The 21264-nt window shown below is 40.6% G+C and overlaps 1 protein-coding gene across 5 annotated transcripts in view; it reads right to left on the reverse strand.

Annotated features, from left to right (window-relative positions):
* MCCC1 (methylcrotonyl-CoA carboxylase subunit 1) overlaps nt 1-20761 on the reverse strand; it is a 36113-nt gene extending 15352 nt beyond the window's left edge. For 2 of the 5 annotated variants that reach the window (XM_075004433.1, XM_075004432.1), the window contains exons 1-12: nt 20700-20761; nt 15008-15054; nt 13946-14085; nt 13270-13365; nt 11037-11158; nt 9642-9789; nt 8570-8691; nt 6663-6774; nt 6058-6139; nt 5196-5323; nt 707-890; nt 31-140 (exon numbers count right to left, since the gene is read on the reverse strand). In XM_075004433.1, coding sequence (XP_074860534.1) covers nt 31-140; nt 707-890; nt 5196-5323; nt 6058-6139; nt 6663-6774; nt 8570-8691; nt 9642-9789; nt 11037-11158; nt 13270-13365; nt 13946-14085; nt 15008-15054; nt 20700-20761 — 1353 coding nt within the window. Of the gene's footprint in view, nt 1-30; nt 141-706; nt 891-5195; nt 5324-6057; nt 6140-6662; nt 6775-8569; nt 8692-9641; nt 9790-11036; nt 11159-13269; nt 13366-13945; nt 14086-15007; nt 15055-17492; nt 17558-20699 lie in introns of all 5 variants that reach the window. The other 3 variants (XM_075004435.1, XM_075004436.1, XM_075004434.1) reach the window with 2 other exon arrangements.
* Between the last annotated feature and the right edge of the window lie 503 nt (nt 20762-21264).

Raw genomic sequence — 21264 nt, forward strand, 5'->3', positions numbered from 1 at the left:
TGAATGAACACAGAGTAAAAGGATACTTACATTGTACTGATGAAGGCTGTACCTCAACTTTCTCAATGCTGCTTGGCGATCCTCAGCCCAAACAACTAGTTTAGCAATCATAGGATCATAATGTACAGAAACTTCATCACCTAAAGTATAAATATACAGCAAATAATTTCTAAACACACTGACATACCTTCGCATAGACATGTCCAATACAATGCTTTATAAAAGGTGATACTATCACTAATAGAAGCAACATGCACTGACAGGCCTCGTAACTAGTGCTCTTCCACAGCCATGGTCAGAGATTGAAGTTTTATTTAAGGCCAAGATCTCAATTCCAAGGCTAGCCAGAGTCTGGAATGTTACAGAAGTGACACTATTGAACAGCAGCCTTCTTTGCCAACATAGGTTTAGAACTGAAAAATTCTGAAAGAAATCTAGTCTGCCTATCTTTATATGGGCAATAACAGGGGTGGGAAGATGACAAAATATTTAGGGACCCAAATAAAATACGGTCATATCCTCAAGTAGAAGTCTGTTGTACTTTATAATTATGAAAATATCCTAGTGGAAAGTTCTGGTCTCAAGATACGCACAAGCACAAGATTAAAAAGCTGCAGCCAAAAGGGAAATTGCTTGACAGCATATTTTAAAAGAATGGGGGCTCATTATAATAAATATTTTCAATTAATCCCACATTTAATGTTACCTTGTCTGACCCCAGTTTCTATTCTGGTAAAACTGTCAGGTGGTGGTGTAGATAAGTGGAGTAAGGGTCCAGCTCCTGGCATGAAATTATTGTTAGGATCTTCAGCATATATCCTGGCTTCAAATGCATGGCCACGGAGTGCAATTTCTTCCTGCATTAGGGGAATCTTTTCTCCTGCTGCTACCTGCAAGTAGTACAGTAATTTTCCAAATCACTGAGAGCTACTCTAACAGTTTAGGTCAGAGCACTAGCACATGGGCACAGATTTTTTTCTGATTGCAGCAAACAACAGACAGAAACTGAATAAGATACACAATTGTTAGGGCTGTTAAAGCAATTAATCAATTAAAAATATCAATCATGTGAATAACTGTGCTCTTGAACAATAACAGCATGCTCCATATATAAAAATAAATTTGGATGTGTTTCACACTTTAAAATATACTGATTTCAAGTACAACATAATACAAAGTAAACAGATCTCAATTTACATCAATTTTTATTACATCTGCATTTTAGTTAGTGAAATGAAAAATAAAACATTTATTTCTACAAGTACTATAGAGTAATCTCTTTATCATGAAAGTTGAACTTACCAACGTAAAATTATGTATGAAAATAGCTGCATTCAAAAACAAAGCAATATAAAACATCAGAGCTTACAAATTCACTCAATCATTCAGACAAATATTTATATTTTCACGAGATAACGTTGCCCACATCTTGTTTACAACAATCAACTGAAAGTGATAACATGGCACTGTTGTAGCAGGTGTTGCAAGATGTCTACATGACAAATGAACTACAGATTCATTCATCCCTTCAGCCCTCAACCACCACTCCAGAATACGAGTCCCTGCTGATGACTGCTCCTGCCCCAAAATGATTCAAAGCTGTACTGTCCAACACATGCTCATTTTCATCATCATCTGTATCGGAAGCCACCAGCCAAAGGTTGGTTTTCTTTTTCAATGGCTCAGGTTCTGTAGTTTCCACTCTGGAGTGTTACTCCTTAAAGACATATGTAAGAATGATCCACACACTGTCTCTCTGAGATTCTGGAAGGCACTTCTGATTCTAAACTCTTGGGTTGTGCACTGTAGTTACCCTTAGAAATCTCACACTGGTACCTTCTTAGTGTTTTATCAGATCTGCAGCCAAAGAGTTCTTAAAACAAATATCATGGGCTGGATCACCACCCAAGACTCCTATGACATGAAGTATATGGCAGAATGTGGGTAACACACACAGCAGGAGACACACAATTCTCTCCCAAGGAGTTTGGTCACAATTTTAATTAACACTTTTTTTTCTTTAAACAAGCATGGAAGCATGTCGTCTGAAATGATGTCTGAAGCATGAAAGCACATACGAATGTTTAACATGTCTGGCACACAGATGCCTTGCAGTGCCAGCCACAAAAGTGCCATGAGAACACCTGTTCTCACTTTCAGGCAACATCAAAAATATGAAGTAGGCAGCAGTACTTCCTGTAAATGTAAACAAGCTAGTTTCTCTTAGTGATTGGTTGAACAAAATGTAAGACTGAAGAGATGTATAGGCTCCAAAGTTTGACATTGTTTTGTTTTTAGTGCAGTTATGTAACAAAAAGAATCTACATTTGTAAGTTGCACTTTCACAGTACAGAAATTGGTCTACAGAACTTGTATGGGGTGGGTTGAAAAATACTATTTATTTTGTATATAATTTTTACTGTGCCAATTTTGCAAAAAATAATATAAAGTGAGCACTGAAGACTTTGTATTCTGTGTTGTAGCTGAAATCAATATATTTGGAAATGTAGAAAATTATCTAAAATAATTAAATTTCAGTTGGTATTCTATTGTTTAGCAGTGCATTTAAAACTGAAGTCAGTTAATTTTTAATTATAAATTTGAGTTAATAGTATGAGTTAACTGTGATTGATAGCCCTAACTATTTTGACACACACACACACACACACACACAATGACAAAATATTGTTTACAACCATACAACAATGTAACCCAATAGGTCAAGGAGCTACAAAGAATAAGAAATCTGGTGTTGCAGTTGTCCTGGCACTGCAATAAACATGGTTGAGAAAGGATCACAATATATTGATCCTTCCCACTCCTCCCCCGTGAATAAAAGAGCTCATGATGATGTATCAATTGCCCAAAGAGGGACTACAATGGCGGCTATATCAAATAAGAAGGGACTCTTACTCTTCATTCATTCATACACAAAACAATTTAATTTCACTAGCCATCTTCTGTATTTCCCATTTCAAATGTTAGAATTTGGACAGCAATTTATTCCTGCAACTCTGTTGATTGTTGGATCCAGAAAGAAAGTCATAATCCTGTGTTTTTTAATATCAGTCTATTGTCCTGGTATGAGAGCAACACCACAAATTCTACATTATAACCTGACAGAAGGATCAAACAGAAAGAAAAGATGGATTGGGGAGGAAGAATAAGGACCCTCTGAACACAAGTAACCTCACAAGTGATGAGAAACAAGTGATGGGGTGAACAGCTTTTGGTTTTAATTCTGATAAGTGTTGAAAGGTATTCCTTCCTCTCAACCCAGGAAGAGATTTAAAGGATTCTAAAAGACCATTATTTCCAAAGATCTATCACTTTAAGATGATCTTACAGCATTCCATAAAACTGAATTACAAAGAAAAAAAAAAGTTCCCCATCTTCTCATTGCAACAGCTCAGTTGAAAAATGTTAGTCATATGAAAAACAATACTTTATTAGAAAGAAAAAATCCTTCTAAGTGGCTGGAAAACTTGCCAGTTGCCACTATTGCTAGAGTCTAAATCAATAACTCCCTTCTTTAATATTCTCTGTAATCCGTACACAAGCTTAAGAAAAGACTTCACAAGATGAGTTTCTAGTTAAGTAAGATTTTTAAATTCTTAAGTCAGTCAATAAGAAGCGTTTTACTCCCTCAAAAGAATTCATGATTAAAACCAAGAAAAGTAAAGGAAAATACACTAATTTCAGGGTAAATCCCAGAAACATTTTAAGGGTTTAATGAAGAAAAGCCTCTAAAAGGATGATGGCCAACTAGCCAGCAAGGACAGCCATAATGAGACCCCATTTCCCCACACTGGTCTTCATCACACACAATTTCCATCCACAAGGGAGAAGTAAATACCCCCAATCCAAATTCTAGGTGTCCACTCCCCAAAAGAGAAGAACAGAGATTTGCCCTATTCTGCCTCTCAATATTGAACTCTGTGGATGTGTAGTAAAACATTGTTCTGCTAAGGCAGTGGTTTTCAATCTGTGCCACACAGACTATGTCTAAGATTTCCAAAAGGATCCTCATGTCCATTTGAAATTTTTAAGGGGTCCTCAAATGAAAAAAAAGGAAAAAAAAAATCATTGTTCTCAGGAATGGCAGTAAACCTGGCTCCGCATAATTTTTTCCTGCCTCTGGTAAAGACATCCTTTTCTTTATGCCTCCTCTAGTACCCAGTCATAGTCCTGATTCTTCCTTTAGTTCTTGCCACTTCCCCTCTCCTACAGCAGTGTCTGCCTTCTGTCCCAGTTCAGCTCTCTTCGGTTCCCAACTCCCATTCACAGATTATCAACCTGCAGTCTCCCTTTTCTTGCCTTATCATACTTAGATTAAATGCCACGTTGACTTTCACTGTCAGCTTTTCTTCACCCCAACACCACACACTATTTCTGACTGCTGAGGCAACCCAACTCCATTATCCAGCACTGCAGTAAACAAATCTTGAAGCTCCCCACATGCATCCCTTCCATCATGCTTCTCTATTCTCACCAGTCTTCAAAGTTTCAAATGTCCTTTGGTCTTTTTAGCAGATGTGTTTAGGACTGTGCTTATTACATGTATGGAAGAAGTGTCAGGCTCCTTATTCTTTAAGAGTGAATTTCTTCTGGGAGCCTACAGAGAGAGAATACCAGATCTACTGTCTTGCAAAGGTTTCTTTCTCTGGCTCTGCACTGTGCATGGTTCTTAGGCTAAAGCAGCACTTTGTGTGTTAAGAATTGAGATTCTAAAGCATATTCAGAAACACAAGGATAAAGCAAAGAATCTTCTCTCATTTCCTATATTCTCTATATCTGTTCAATGCCTTAAGACCCCCCCCCATTAATTCTTCTCCCATAACACTTTGAAGCCCTATAGCATGAGGAGGACTGTGCAGGGATTCCATTCAAAAACCCTTCCACAATGCTCCGTTATTAAATAGTGAGGGAGGGTGCTGGGGAGCAATGGGAATCATTCCCAAACATAGAAGCGAGTGTGCAGCATCCTGCACACAGTAACAAGGAGCACAAACTGGATTAGACTACTGAACAGACACCACCCATTAGTGTCATGGGTGGAACGATTTTTGTTATATGCACCACTAGTAGTAACACATGCTGCTGGCTGTGGCAACTCAGCTAGGCAGCACCTGAATCTCTCCTGGGTGGTTGCCCAAGCACTCAGCTTAGAGGGACCACTGTCAGCCATCCCTTACCCTAAGCTGCCACTCCACCAAGTCAGTCCCTGTGATCATCTCAGTAACTGGGTGCTCCACTTGTAGTCTGGTATTCATCTCCATGAAGTAGAAATTATGTTGAGAGTCCACGATAAATTCCACGGTTCCTGCAATATTTAAATAAGCACATTTCATGGAGTCAGGAAGGCTTACTACATGGTGGCCATTTAAAGACTGAGTGATTTGCAGTTTGACAAAAATGCTTCAACAAAAGCATGTTAATAGTCTGAACATCAGGTCTGAAACACCAAAACTGCCTGAAACCCTGGACCAAATCATCTCAACATCTTTATTATCCCAAGACACAAATTGAATTCCATGAAGTTTATCTGCAAGATCTACATAGGTTGACACCTAGAAATTCAATGTTCTGGCTCTTTGTTCCCCAAGGAATATTTTAGAAAGAATCAAAAAGATGTTAAGATTTTTCTAAACTGATTTTCACCTAGGAAAATATATTAGAAACTACAACTGTTTTCCACAGGATCATTTTCAGAAAAGGCCCTGAAGTTTGAACAGTGACAGTTGTTGTTTGCAAGATTAATTATACTTTGCATACATAATCTGATGTGCATTCATAGATTCCACCTTCAGATATCAAACTGTTTGGCTGAATGATTTGCTTTCAGACTTCTTAGCTTTCCCTCTTTAATAGTAAACTATATCAGCTCTGTGCAGGGGGTTCATACTAAGTTTTGCTAGCTCAGAACTTAACTATATTAAATGAAAATTTTAAAAAATGCTATCCATGTTCCAAAACAAGAAAATGCCATTTGACTTGAGGCTCAAGGCTCTGTTAACATGAGAGGAAGGCAATAGGAGGAAGATAAGCCTAGTATACCTGCTCCCACATAGTTCACAGCTTTAGCTGCTTTGACAGCAGCTTCTCCAAGTTTCCTTCTCACTTCAGGCTCAATTCCAGGCTGTGAATATAATGATAAAAAGACCTTCCACATTACTGAAAGTATCACAAGTATCCTGTGCCTACTGTATAGGGATACTATGCCATCTTTACAAAACTGCAGTAAAATCCTGAACAATATTATATTTAAAATCTTTGCTTCTTGATCCAAGCAGTGTCCTAAGCCTTGAAGACAGAGAACCCTTGATAAACTGACAAACATTAATATAATGGTTGAGCATGGGTATCTTCCTCTTCCCCTGAATCATCAATTATGGGCAATTTCCCAAAGTAAGATACCAAGCTAGATGGCACAATGGTTTAATTCAGTACAGTAAAATCCTATGGGCTAGCCTTCTGTTTTGTCTCTGGAGCTCAAACAACAAGCAGAATTACTTTCTGTAAAAATAAAATGTAAAAAAGTACTAAGATTTATTTATAACCATAGCAGAATAGACACTGATGTAAAAAGCAGACAGACGTGTCCAAAAAAAATCTAAAATCAAATTCCTTTATAAAACTTTATTTAGGAACATTTCACTTACCCCTGGAGCTTCTTCAATGATTTTCTGGTGTCTTCGCTGAACACTGCAATCTCTTTCAAACAAATAGACTGCATTGCCATGCTGGTCACCAAACACTTGTACTTCCACATGCCTGTTTCACAGTTACAAACGTTTCAATGAGTTTTACTAAGGCTCGCTAAGGCCTCAATCTTGCTATCAGTTCCTCCTAGTCGGACATCTGCACATCATCCCACTGACCTCAGTAAGGTTCCATACAGCTAAAAGGACTTACCAACTGATTCTGTGAAATATATCATCATATATATGACTTCTGCTGTGTCCAGCCACCTGCCTGGGCAAAGTTCCACCATGTTCCCCCAACACACTGTGCGGGCCCCAGCTCCCCACCCCAGCCAGCACGGAGATTTGGCCCAGCTTCCCAACAGACATGCCCTCCCCTCCCCCCGCACGGTGCCAGCCTCAGCCCCTTTTCTGGCCTGTGCAGGGCCTGGACCAGCCCCCCAGGAGAGCCCCCCTCCCCCACTGTGCCAGTCCTAGCCCCCTCCCCAGCCAGCACAGGGCCTGGCTCAGCCCTCAACAAAGCTCCTCCCCCAGCCAGCGTGGGGCCTGACCCCAGCACCCTCGCCACACTGTGCCAGCCCCACCCCTCCCCTGGCCAGCATGGGGCCCACCCCAGCCCCCAACAGGCAGTGTGGGGCCCAGACCATACACATCCAAAGTTTTTGTTTAGAACTTTATTCCAGCCCAACTTCCACTGACAAGCAGAACTACACCTGGGCCTCTGGTACCGCCTATAGGTACTAATTCAAATGGAATTGCATTTTATAGTTATACTGAAACTTCATGAGTTTAGGGGGGGGGGGGAAAAAAAAAAAGAGAAAATTTAGTTCACTACTTCTGTATTAGTTTTCGGATGGAATTTTTTTTCTGTTTTAGTTTTAAATCTGTGAATTATGAAACTTACACATAGGCCCTTTGACATCTCCTATCCTTTGAAATGGTTTGAGGTAACCAGTTAATTTGTGAACTATTATTCCAGGAGTATACATAACTTGGGGCACTTTGACTTATTTATGAGATAGGCAGACTTTTAGGTGTGACAATAATTTACCAGGGTCTTCATCATCCCACCATTTGCAGACATGTGCAGTTCTCAAATCAATGGGAACCACATATGCATGACTGACAAAAAGCAGGACTAGATTCCCCCTCCCAGCAATGTAGTTGCTGTAAAGTTCTATTTAGAAATAAGTCAGTCTAATTTCCTGGCACCTTCAGCTGAAACTATTCACGTGGACCAAATTGCACAGTGGTAATATTCTTGGTATATACCTTGTTGAACACGTACCAATCTATAAAATCTTGTAATGGAGCATGTCAAAAGTGTTATGAAAGTCAGAGAGCTCAACTTACAGCATAAGTATAAATGAAGTATCATCATCATCATCCATATTCTACAGACTGAGGCACAGAGAGATTAACACTCTAGTTTCAGTACCTACAGGATATTTGAGGGAGTCAGGAAAAGAACTATAATCTATGGACTTTTATTTCTGTGCTTTAGACACTACTGTGCATTGTTTCCTTTAGACTTAAAAGAATGGTGAGGTCCAAAGGCTGATGTACCAACTAGGCATGTTGCTGTTATAAAATATACAGTATGTGGTGTCTAGGTCTTTCTCCTCAGCACCATGATTAGGATGCTGCCAATATGTATCCAAGACAGACAGATGCTATAAATTTAATTGAAAGTCACTGTCATCCACTTTACTCTTTGTAAAATTAATAAATATCTACCTGGTATTTATGCAAGTGCAGAAAGCATGTGATATACAGTACAAAACACAAACTACCACCTTGCATAAAATGTTGTACTGATTTGCAAAAATATTTTTAGTATTAAAAATATAATCCATTTTTCTCACCTTGGATTGTCTACAAATTTCTCTATTAGCACTGCATCATCATTGAAAGACTTCTTTGCTTCTCTTCTGGCTGATTCTAACTGGTCCAGGAACTCCTCTTCTGAGTAAGCAATCCTCATACCCTAAGATACAACATAGGTTGCGTAAATATTTACTGAAGAACAAGTAAATAATAAAAGTTAAAAGAAACCTCCACCACTGTGAACACTGGTGAATGATTAAAACAATTAAGATACATGTGGAAGGATTATATACCTTATGTATCAATAGAATTGTTTACTAACTTATAAACACAATCCTTTGCCAAGTCAACAGAAAATAAACTAAGGCTACAAAATTACGGTGTTGCACTAGTGTAGTTAAGGATGGAACTTAATTTGATTTTTGGATTTCATGCTTTTTTTCCTCATAGCTGGCAAAAAGAAAGCACTGTTTTTCTTAACAAAAATGTATATGTTCGTTATGGAAATGATTGAGACAAACCGGAGACAAAATTGAGACAAATTTATATGCAAGCTCTTTTCACATTTCACCAGGGAGGCCACCAGATAATAAGTAACAGCTGTACACTGAAGGGTTTCCAGGTATTATTAAGAATCTGCTTATGCAACATTCACACATTTAAAACCGCCATTAAAATGAAAATCACAGAAGCCATCATTAAACAATGGCTGAACCTTACATAACTTCACCTGTACAACATAATGGGCCAAATGTTCTATTGTGGACACTCCATTTAAATCAATGGAGCTCAACCAATTACTACAAGCAAAAAAAATTGGGCCAAGATTAACTAAATAAAATGAAAATACAATGAAAGAAGTTACCATGCTGTGCTGGGTATTAGTCTATTGTATTTTCTCAATAAGGTAACTGGGAACTTATTATTTTAATTTGAAGTTACCATGCTGTGCTGGGTATTAGTCTATTAACTTCAAATTAAAATAATAAGTTCCCAGTTACCTCATTGAGAAAATACATTGTATAGAATTCAGTTTTATAAAACAGTACGATATAATAATTTAGCCTAACTTCAAATTAAATAGAACAAGTTTGCATGAGTTTTCCTTACCTTTCCTCCCCCTCCACGAACTGCTTTAATCATTACTGGATACCCAATTCTCCTGGCATGTTCCTTTAGACATTTATCTGACTGATCTTCACCATGATAACCTTCAATGATAGGAACCCCAGCAGCAGACATTATAGCCTTGGAGGTGCTTTAAAAAAATATTTTCTTCTTTAAAAAAAAGCAATTGTATCAGTTGTTTCTTACAACAGGCCTCTGATTTCTAAATGCTGAACACGTGTTTAATTTTATTCAGGTGACTGGCTATTTCCATGCTCTTGAACAGGACTACTCAGATGAGTAGAGTTATGCTCATACATACAAGTTTTTAGGATAGGGACCCTAATTTGGAGTAGTTCAGCATGCACATCGTTTTATATATACTTACCAATATAAAAAAGGAACAGGAATAGAAAATATTCATTAATACTATTAAAATCACACAGTGCATTCATATACATTGTAAAATTAATCTCCTAGCGGGTATACATGAACATCTTTAACACAGAAACTCTGGGAAACAGGATATTGCAGATTAAAGATTTTTTGCTGGGCCAGGAGGGTACTGTGGGGTCTAGCTTTGAGGGGTTGGGGCACTTACCTGGCACCCCACTCCCAGGGGCACAAATGGCTCTGCATGCCTTGCCACTCCCAGGCACTGCCCCAGTTGCTATAAGAGCAGCAAGGAAAGGCCTCAAGGAAAGTGCTTTACTGTACTGCCTTTCCCCAAGCCGTGGGGGAGGGGGAGCAGCAGCATGCAGAGCTGCTTCCTTCTTTGTACCACAAGCGTTCCCAGATTATGGGCATTCGAAGTATTGAGGTTCAAGCACACCAAATTAATTCAGAGAACATCTTTTATGCTGGATTAATAATGTTTATTTGTCAAGGGTTATTGATTAAACATCTTCTAATTTCCACCATCCTATTTATAGCTTATGCTCTGGCAATTTGCCTTTGGCCACAGGAATGCACTATGGTTTCCCATTAACGGGAATCAAGAACACCTACACGTTACTGCAAACACACAGACCCGCTACCACCTTTGAGAGACTGTAAGCAGAGGCCCCGAAGTGGTTGCAAACCGTTCTGATCCAATGTACAAAGGACTTGGGTACTGAACCTAGGTCCTTCTGTAGGATGGTGAAAAGACATAATCCTGATCTAGAGGCTGGTCTAGGATCCTATGAATGTAATTATTAAAATCTTATTAACTGAAGAATCTTGATTGTTCCTGTATTTACATTCACCCCAGAACTATAAAAAGTTTGGAGCACTGCACAATAGGCTACACAGAAAAATTAGGAGTAAATACCCTAGTAAAGAATCTTCAGTAATGATGATAAATTCACTAAACTCAAAGTTACATATTGAAGTAAGTAACAAACCAGAAACAGGTACCTCTTAATACCCATATCTCTGATAGCAGATGAAGGAGGGCCTATGAAGATGATTCCCTCTTGCTTGCACAGCTCAGCAAACTCTGTGTTTTCTGAGAGGAAACCATACCCTGGATGAATAGCCTAAAACATAATGAAGGTTACTTCATTCAGCCTACTTTATACCAGTGCAACCCATGTCACTAAAATTACAGGTTAATATAGAAGGCTTTGTTGACTGAGATGGAACATACCATGGACAAAAAACATCTGCCACCAAGAACAGAAGTAAGAAAAACTAAACTTGGGTAGGTGCTACCAGTCCAGCAGTTAAGGTATGGGTGATAAATAATTATAACAAGACTAGCAGTTCATGGTTAATTTGAAGGAAACTTTATGTTGCTTCATTCCTTTGTGGCTTTTTGCATGTTGTCCATTTAGTGATTAATCCTGCACAGTTACACCCATGAGTATAGTTAGGCTAGGCAGAATTTATTTTTAAGCACAATTTTAACTGATAATATTGTTTATTTTGAAGCATGCTTTTCTATTTCATAAATTTATATGTCCACACTTGCAAGAGATTATGGAGGAATATCACACAAAAAGTTGTTAGACCATTTTTAAATGATAGCAGATGTTGAGTTCAAAAAGTTGAAATTTTTATAACCATTAAAACATAAATTGGAGCAGGGTGTGATTTTATTGGCTGAGCCCAATCCTTCAAATATTTCCAAAAGAGAATATCACCACTTATGTAAGTAGTCCCATTCAGTAAATCTAGTTAAGTACATTTTGAGCTTCAGGCCCCTGACTATAGCGCTGGGCAGAAAGGAGGGTGAAGGAGCAGGACGGGAATTGGAAGGTGTTGGCGGAAGAGAGGGTGCAGGAGTGGGATGCAGGAACAGGAAGTGGGTGGGGGAGGGGTGGAGGTCTGAGTGGGAGGAGGTGCAGGAGGAGGCTTGGGCTGTGGGGCTAGGTAAGAGGAAAGGTACAGGAGGGACTGAGGTGTGGAGTCTGGAAGGGAGGGAACAGGGTGAATATGAGGGGTCTGGGAGGGAGGGGGATGCAGGAAGAGGTTGTGGGGTCTAAGCAGGAAAGGGTAGAGGCTTTGGAGTACAGGGTCTAGATGGGAGAGGGCACAGGAGCTATCTTGTTGCACGGGGTTTGGGTGATGAGGGTGCAGCTTACCTTTGCAGCACCCCCAGATGCACATGCCTCTGCACCCCTCATCCCTGCACCCAGCCAACAGCCTCTGCTACTCTGATTGGCCAGAATTTTGGCCAATGAGAGCAGCTGTAGGAAGCCTCTGGAAAGGCAGCTGAGGCCACTGTTGCTCCCTCTCCCTTTTCCCACCTGGGAGAACAGCAACAAGCAGCAGTGGAGCTTGGAGCCACTTCCTGCCCCCACAGCTGCCAATAGAGCCCACTGTCTGGAACCAGCCCTGGCTTGGCTGATCCCACCCATGAGACTCGGGACTCCACACCCTCCACCCTGCTATGGCCCATATGCCATGGAGGGGAGCTCTGAGCCTCAGGATCCTGATCCAGACAGGCTGCAGTCCAGATCCAGACTGAGGGCTGAGGGTTCCACACTCCTGGGCTACAGCATTTTATGGTACTTGGGTAACATTTTCGAAAGTGCCTAACAGATTGATGTAAGCCCCATTTTCAAAAACTATCTTATTGATGTCACTTTTAAGGTAAACCATCAGCTCTTCTGAAAATGCTACCTTATATAAAATAGTACCTCATACATACAAGTTTTGATCAAAGCACATAACCTTTAATTAAAAATTGTATTTTCACATAAAAGAAAGCATCTTAAGACTAAATTGTGAGTGGAAAGATACAATAAATTGCGTATAGGCACAGAGGATAACACTGCTGTACGTCACAGACAGGTAGCCAAGTTAGTCTGCTGTGTGTGTCGTTTAGAACAAAACTAGCTGGGTCAGACCAAAGGTCCATCTACGTCCAACAGTGGTCAACGTCTGGTGCATCAGAAGACAGGTAATAATCAGTCACCCATTCCCAGCTTTTGGCAAAGAGAGGCTAGGGACACCTTATATAAACAAAACATTTAAGGCACTTCCCTCAGTAATTATATTTTTACTTTTTAATGCAAACCACAGGTTGAATTAGAAATTGAATTTTCCCATGAACTCAGAGGAACCCATTTAAAATGTTCTTAAAGCAGAAATACAATTGTTGATAGGGGAACCATAGTAGGAGGGGCAACACAGTTATATTTACCTGTGCTGTTGAAATTCTGGCCACTTGTATTATTTTTTCCATTGCTAAGTAGCTCTGCTGAGAGGCAGATGGACCAATGAAATATGCTTCATCAGCCTATTGTAAAAGAAATAAATATTAATACTGAATCATGTTTTAGACAACTGAAAAGCAAAATTTAAACCTTAATTCAGGAGCCCATTTTATCATCTATAAAAACACTAAACAGACTAATTTAAACTGTCTGCTCTTCAGAAAGGAACTCAGCTGGGTGAATTTAATTTTGTCATTTTATAGAGAAAGAGAGACCATTGGCCACTATCCTGGACCTTTCCTGAGTTTGGAAAGTGCACCTTTCTGCTGGTTTTTTGATGTCTTCAAAGGTCTAGAATAAAACTAGACATTTTTTGTTTGTGATTCAAGCAGAATTTGAACCTAGGTTTTCAGAAGCGAAAATCTCCTACACTAGTCCACTGATACCTCCTTTGGTATTCATATTTTTAAGGTAACTCTTCAAAATACAATTTCACTTTCATTTAGTAATTAAAGGCCTGACCCTGCTAACTTATGTATGCAAGTAACTTTATTCACAAAAGCAGCCTCATTTAAGTCAATGGAACTACTCATATGAGTAAAATTACTTGGGTGCATAAGTGTTTTCAGGATTTGGCCTACATTTTTTACTAATATACTTCACCATTGCGACATGCATAGAATTCTTGTCTGCATCACTGTAAACTGCGACAGACTTCACACCCATCTTTCTGGCCGTCCGCATCACCCTGCAAGCAATTTCTCCTCGATTTGCAATGAGGACTTTCTCTATATTCCGTCTTTCTGTTTAAAGAAAAGAAGTCAGGTTTTTACACATGTAAGACCAATCTATAACTTTCCATGTTACTTGATAAGAAAATACTGTCACGGTTTTCACTATATTACAAACTTCTATTACAATCTTTGGTATATAATGTAAATACTACATTATTAAGCTTTTCTAAAAAAATGACCAGCTACTACATGGATTTTGTACACTTGGAGTCAAAAGAGGTCTCTGAGGAAAGAAAATTACAAATATAAATTAAATTGATCTAAAATAAATAAAAACTAACAGTAAATGAAATTCCTGAAAATTTTTTCATGACATATTTCTAGATGCTTCTCATTAGATCCAATATGTGGATTATTTCTTCGGACACTTACAAATAAAGCCCTATCAAATTCTTGCCCATGAAAAATGCATCATGGACCACAAAATCCAGTCTCATTCCATTCACATCTGGTGTTTTGTGTGTTTTTATCCAATAACAGACAGATTCCATGAGGAGACAAGCATTTCCTAAACTGGGGATCCTGACTCAAATGGTAGTTCCAGAGGGGTCACAAAACTATTCTGGGGATGTTGCAGTATTGCCACTCTTACTTCTGCACTACTGCTCTCTAGCTGCCCAGCTGAAGGCAAGTTCACCACAGCAGCAGCTCAGAAGTAAGGATAGCATTAACAAAACCCCTCCCCACAACTCTGTTTTGGGCCAGAAGCCCACTATTACAGCACCATGAAATTTCAGATTTAAATAATTGAAATAAAGGCACATTATTTTTAAAATGTATGATTGTGAAATTGACCAAAATGAATCAGGAATTTGGTAAGGCTCTACTTATAAAATAAAATACAAACTCTCTCATTGTTCCTGTAACTAATGTTTTTATGTTAATTTCATTGCTGTTATAGTGCACACAGACAAAGAAAATATCTTACTACCTATTGTTGAAGCAAATTGCAGGCATCTTTGTCCCCAGATCCATTTTCTGCAAAAAATAGTAAAATAGAATTATAAAAGAAAAAAAAAAAAACGTGAGAACATTAATGTGGGGTATACTAACCTATTCTCGGGTGAAGCAAGGGTACTATTAATACAGTTTTGAAATTTGTAATAACTTAGTATTTACATAGTGTTGAGAGCATACATGAAATTGTTCAATTTGCAAAATGCAAAACACAAAATTATGCCCTCCTCAAAAAAGAAGTTACATGCATAATAGATCACAATTCAGTCAAAACAAAAATAGAGTGATAAGGGGCATTAAGTGTGGAATACACTGAGGAATAGATTTTTAAAATAAGCTTTTAATGGACAGTGAGGTCAAAGTGCAGCATATATTAAACAGGGACGTGGGTCGAGGTGTAAAGCATCAAGCGAAAGAACGTATGAAGTCAACAGAAAAAAAGAATAGCTTAGGTTCAAAGTGGTGGTAGTCTCAAGAGGAGGTGCTGTTGCAGAGAGAGTGAAAGAACACAGTAATAATAGGAGATTTCAATTATCCCCATATTGATTGGGTACATGTCACCTCAGGACGGGATTCAGAGATTAAATTTCTTGATGCCTTAAATGACTGCTTCTTGGAGCAGCTAGTACAGGAACCCACAAGGGGAGAGTCAATTCTCGATCTAGTCCTGACTGGAACGCAGGATCTGGTCCAAGAGGTAACAGTTACTGGACCGCTTGGAAATAGTGACCACAATACAATAACTTTTAATATTCCTGTGTTGGGAAGAACACCGCAGCGGTCAAACACTCCGGCATTTAATTTCAAAAAGGGGAATTACACTAAAATGAGGAAGCTAGTTAAACAGAAACTAAAAGGTAGAGTAACTAAACTAAAATCCTTGGAAGCTGCATGGAAACTGTTTAAAGACACCATACTAGAGGCCCAACTTAAATGTATACCCCAAATAAAAAAAAAACAAAAAAAAACACACAGTTAGAGACCTAACAAAGAACCACCATGGCTTAACAGCCATGTTAAAAAGGCAGAGAGAGAGAAAAGGGCAGCTTTTAAAAAGTGGAAGTCAAATCCTAGTGAGGAAAATAGAAAGGAACACAAACACGCCCAAATTAAGTGTCATAATGTAGTAAGAAAAGCTGAAAAAGACTGAGGAACAGCTAGCCAAAAATTCAAAAAATGATAGTAAAATGTTTTTTAAATACATTAGAAGGAGGAAGCCCGCTAAAAAAGCAGTGGGGCCCTTGGACAATAAAGATATAAAAGGAGCAATCAAGGAAGACAGTGCCATTGCGGAGCGATTACATGATTTCTTTGCTTCAGTCTTCACGGCTGAGGATGTTACAGAGGTTCCTAAATCTGAGCCAGCCTTTTTAGGTGACAAATCTGAGGAACTCTCCCAGACTGAAGTGACATTAGAGGAGGTTTTGGAGTTAATTGATAAGCTGAATAGTAACAAGTCTCCAGAACCAGACGGTATTCACCCAAAGGCTCTGAAAGAACTCAAATGTGAAATTGCGGAGTTATTAACAGTGGTTTGTAACCTATCCTTTAAATCCGCTTCGGTACCCAATGACTGGAAGACGGCCAATATAACACCAATATTTAAAAAAGGCTCTAGAGGAGACCCTGGCAATTATAGACTGATAAGTCTAACATCAGTACCAGGCAAATTAGTAGAAACAATAGTAAAGAATAAAATTGCAAGGCACGTAGAAGAGCACGAATTGTTGGGCAAAAGTCAGCATGGTTTCTGCAGAGGGAAGTCGTGTCTAACTAATCTATTAGAATTCTTTGAAGGGATTAATAAACATGCGGACAAGGGGCACCCAGTGGACATAATATACCTAGATTTCCAGAAAGCCTTTGACACAGTCCCACACCAAAGGCTTTTATGTAAATTAGGCAGTCATGGGATAGGAGGAAAGATCCTTTCATGCATCGGGAATTGGTTAAAAGACAGAAAACAAAGGGTTGGAATAAAAGGTAAATTTTCCACAATGGAGGGGGGGTAACTAGTGGTGTTACTAGTGGTGTTCCCCAGGGGTCAGTCCTGGGACTGATCCTGTTCAACTTGTTCATCAATGATCTAGAAAATGAGGTAAGCAGTGAGGTGGCAAAGTTTGCAGATGACACTAAGTTGTTCAGGACAGTCAAAACGAAAAGGGATTGTGAAGAACCACAAAAAGATCTCAGCAAACTGAGTGATTGGGCAGCAAAATGGCAAATGAAATTTAATGTGGGTAAGTATAAGGTAATGCACATTGGAAAAAATAACCCAAATTACACGTACAACATAATGGGGTCAAATTTAGCTACGACAGATCAGGAAAGGGATCTTGGAGTTATAGTGGATAGTTCTCTGAAGACATCCACGCAGTGTGCAGCGGCAGTTAGTAAAGCAAATAGGATGTTAGGAATTATTAAAAAAAGGATAGATAATAAGACAAAAGATATCATACTTCCCCTATATAAAACTATGGTACGCCCACTTCTTGAGTACTGCGTACAGATGTGGTCTCCTCACCTCAAAAAAGATATATTGGCATTAGAAAAGGTTCAGAAAAGGGAGACTAAGATGATTAGAGGTTTGGAATGGGTCCCATATGGGGAGAGGCTAGAGAGACTGGGACTTTTCAGTCTGGAAAAGAGGCGATTGAGGGGTGATATGATAGAGGTATATAAAATCATGAATGGTGTGGAGAAAGTGAAGATAGAAAAATTATTTACCTTTTCCCATAATACAAGAACTAGGGGACACCAAATGAAATTGATGGGTAGTAGGTTCAAAACTAATAAAAGGAAATTTTTCTTCACACAGCGCACAGTCAACCTGTGGAACTCCTTGCCGGAGGCAGCTGTGAAGGCCAGGACTCTATTAGGGTTTAAAAAAGAGCTAGATAAATTTTTGCAGGTTAGGTCCATAAATGGCTATTAGCTAGGGGGTAAAGTATGGTACCCTAGCCTTCAGTACAAGGGCAGGAGATGGATGGCAGGAGATAAATCACTTGATCATTGTCTTCTGTTCTCCTTCTCTGGGGCACCTGGCATTGGCCACTGTCGGCAGACGGGACACCAGGCTGGATGGACCTTTGTTTCTTCTTTATAAGAACGGCCATACTGGGTCAGACCAATCTGGACAGCATTATGCTGCACTTTGAAACTGAACAGTAAGTTCTTGAACCAAATATTGAAATAGTACCAAGACAAATTAGATATTTAGGTAGAAAATTTTACATGGGCAGCAAGAAGTTTTTAGCAGTACACTTTTAAGTGGTTTAATTAGCCCATAAATTTAAATGCACACTGGATCACTGGGAAATTGAAAAACACACAAACTTGCAAAAGATTACTAGATCCTGATCACTCAATTCGGGTAGCAAGTTTAAGACATAAATTTGGTCAATAATCTATGCATTAGCTAACCTATGCCAGCTAAGAGAAATAAATAAAATGTTGGCAATTTCTACTGCATATAATCAGAAGCAGCAAAGAGATATTCAGCTACAATAGGATGAGTATGGATGAGATGGATATTAACTACTGCTCAGAATATGTCTACACTGCAACTAGACACCTGTGGCTGACCCATGCCAATTGACTCCAGCTCCTGGGATTTGGTTTGTTTCACTGCTGTGCAGATGTTTGGGCTCTGGCCTGGGCTCTAGGACATCAGATGAGAGGGTCCCAGAATTCAGGCTCTGGCCCAAACCTGGACATCTGCTCAGCAATGAAATTTCTCCCCTGTGTGATCCATAGTCAGCTGTCACAAATCAGTCACAGGTTGTCCTTTGCTGTGTAAATACTTTTAAATACCACTATGAGTTACCTTAATAATAATGCTACAGAGATACAAATTAAGTTAAATTATACTTCGAAGATCAACTTTACCGAGTTTTTAATCACAAACATCTTTTGCGAGTGGATTATCTATCTTCACTGTAGAGAGCAACTTTGTTTGCAAATATTAATGTTTTATTGAAATGTACCATCCCTGGGCATAAAGGGCACATTACATATATTCAAAAACTAAAATATTTTTTCTATGTGAAAGCCCTAATTTAATCAGTACCCCATTTTATCAGTTGAAAAAGAACTGAATGATGCTTACAAGAAATGATTGAACCCATCACTTCTTACATGACCAAAAAGCTGCGTTCCCTGTAAGCTTAATGCTTGGGCAGCCACCCAGGAGAGAATCAGGTGCCACCACTTGACTAGCAGAGCACCTACTATGGGCATGTGTTTCTATTGGTGGTCCACATCAGTACATGCCTTGGGGTACAGAACAAAATTTATTCCACCCAGAGATGAAAAAAAATAGCAGAAACATTGCCACCAGGATATATGCTAGATAAAACACATGGTATTATGAACTGCCTTCAATTTTCTGCATCCATCTTCCCTTCCATAATCAAATATACTTTTTATACAAAAGCCTATATTATATTCCTGTTATGTCCCCTGCCATGGTTTCACTATAGAGAAGATATAAATTTCTGCACCAGGAGACACACACAGGCTAACTAGGGTCAAACTAGCGCACAAAAAAGAGAAATGTAGCCCTGCTGATGCCAGCAGCAGCAGCTAGCCAGCTACCAGTGTACGATCCCATATGTATATCTTGACGGTGGCTAGTCCCTCTTCCCACATTGCAGGTATACTACAGGATCTGGAATTAGGACTATGTCTACACGAGAAGCCTCTGTTGACAGAAGTCACTGTTGGAAGGGATTGCCTGGCAAAACCTCCATCAACAGATCGTGTCTACACGTAAAAGTAGATTGACAGAGCAATTCACTCCATCAACAGAGAGCAGCCAGACTGCCCAGCCCTCTCTCAACAGAGCAGCTGACCAGAAGGGCTGCCTGGACAACTGAACGCCCAGTCTGTTGACAAAAGGGCGCCGTAGCGTCTACGTGGCTGTTCTGTCGACAGAACCCTGTTGCGAGAGGTGCTCTACCTGAACAAGAGAGGTGTAATACTCCTGACAAATGTGCCGGGTTTTGTCGACAAACTCTCGACAAAGCGCATTTTGCGTGTAGATGCTCCATGGCTTTTCCTGACAAAGAGCCCAGCCCTGCCTGGAAAAGCCTCTCCTGCAGGCATAACCTAGGAGTGCTGACCTGAAGTGGTTTCCATTACACACTACGTGCGGCGTCGTGGTTCGTTGGGACCCCACACTACAAACACTGTTCAGCGACCCTAAGACGTGCGTCTATTTTCAGCACGCTCCTTTTATCAGAGCTGCCTTAGGTCTGTCTCCTCCAGCTGGAGCTGACTCCTGCCGAGTCCAGCGCGGGCACAGGCTTGTCATTTTGGCACTATTTTTCTCGACAGCCCGGAGCCCCACTGGACCCAGACGCCAGCACATACGCACGGTAACCACCGCAGACATACAGCCCCTCCCACTGCCGGGGCCCGGCCCCGCATGGTCACCGAAAGGAGGCAGGGCGAGGCCGCGCCGGCGGCGGCAACAGCCGGGCACCCGCGCTCCGAGCAAGGGAGAGGCCGCCCCGAGGGGACCTGACACAAGCAGAGCCCAGCGAGGGGGACTCCAGGCAGCAGCGCTCAAAGCCGCCGCCGCCGCTGCCGGCACGAGGCCGCCCCCGGACAATACACTCTCCCGAGAAGCGGTACCCAGTGACCCCTCAACGCCCCACACTCACTGATGCTGCAGCGCCCACAAGCACCGGCGGCCCCCCTCTACCAGCAGCACCGTGGCCGCCATATCTGCGCCGGGATGGCAGCCGAGTGGGGTCAGACCAATTAGAACGCGGCGCCGGAGCCGTGCCTATCAGTGTCGGGGGCGGGGCCTAGGCGGGGGCGGGGAGGAGCGTACCAGGCCACTGGCTGAGGGCGGGGAGGGGGCGGGGCTTTGAGGGTAGCGAACCTATTGGAAGGCCGGGTGGGTAGGAACGGCTCCCAGGTCCTCTGGAGGCGGAGGGGGTTCAGCTTGATGAGCCAGGGTTGAACATCCCAGAGCCATGCATTGGTTCCCAGGCGCCAGCCTGCCTCCAGGCACCCCCCAGCTGGAGTTGAAATGGGGGACTGAAGTTCAGGGCTGGTTCTGATGGGTTAAAACCCAGCCAGGCCCTGGCCCTGACAACCAGAGGAGTACCTGAAATCCACTGCTCAGGGCTGTGTTCACCAAACAGCTCACTGCCCCATTAAGCTTCAAAATGCATGAGTGATGAGAGCTGAGCCATTTGGAAAATCTGGCTATTAGTGCTG

Source organism: Carettochelys insculpta, chromosome 10 (genome assembly GCF_033958435.1).
Source record: "Carettochelys insculpta isolate YL-2023 chromosome 10, ASM3395843v1, whole genome shotgun sequence".
NCBI lineage: Eukaryota > Metazoa > Chordata > Testudines > Carettochelyidae > Carettochelys > Carettochelys insculpta.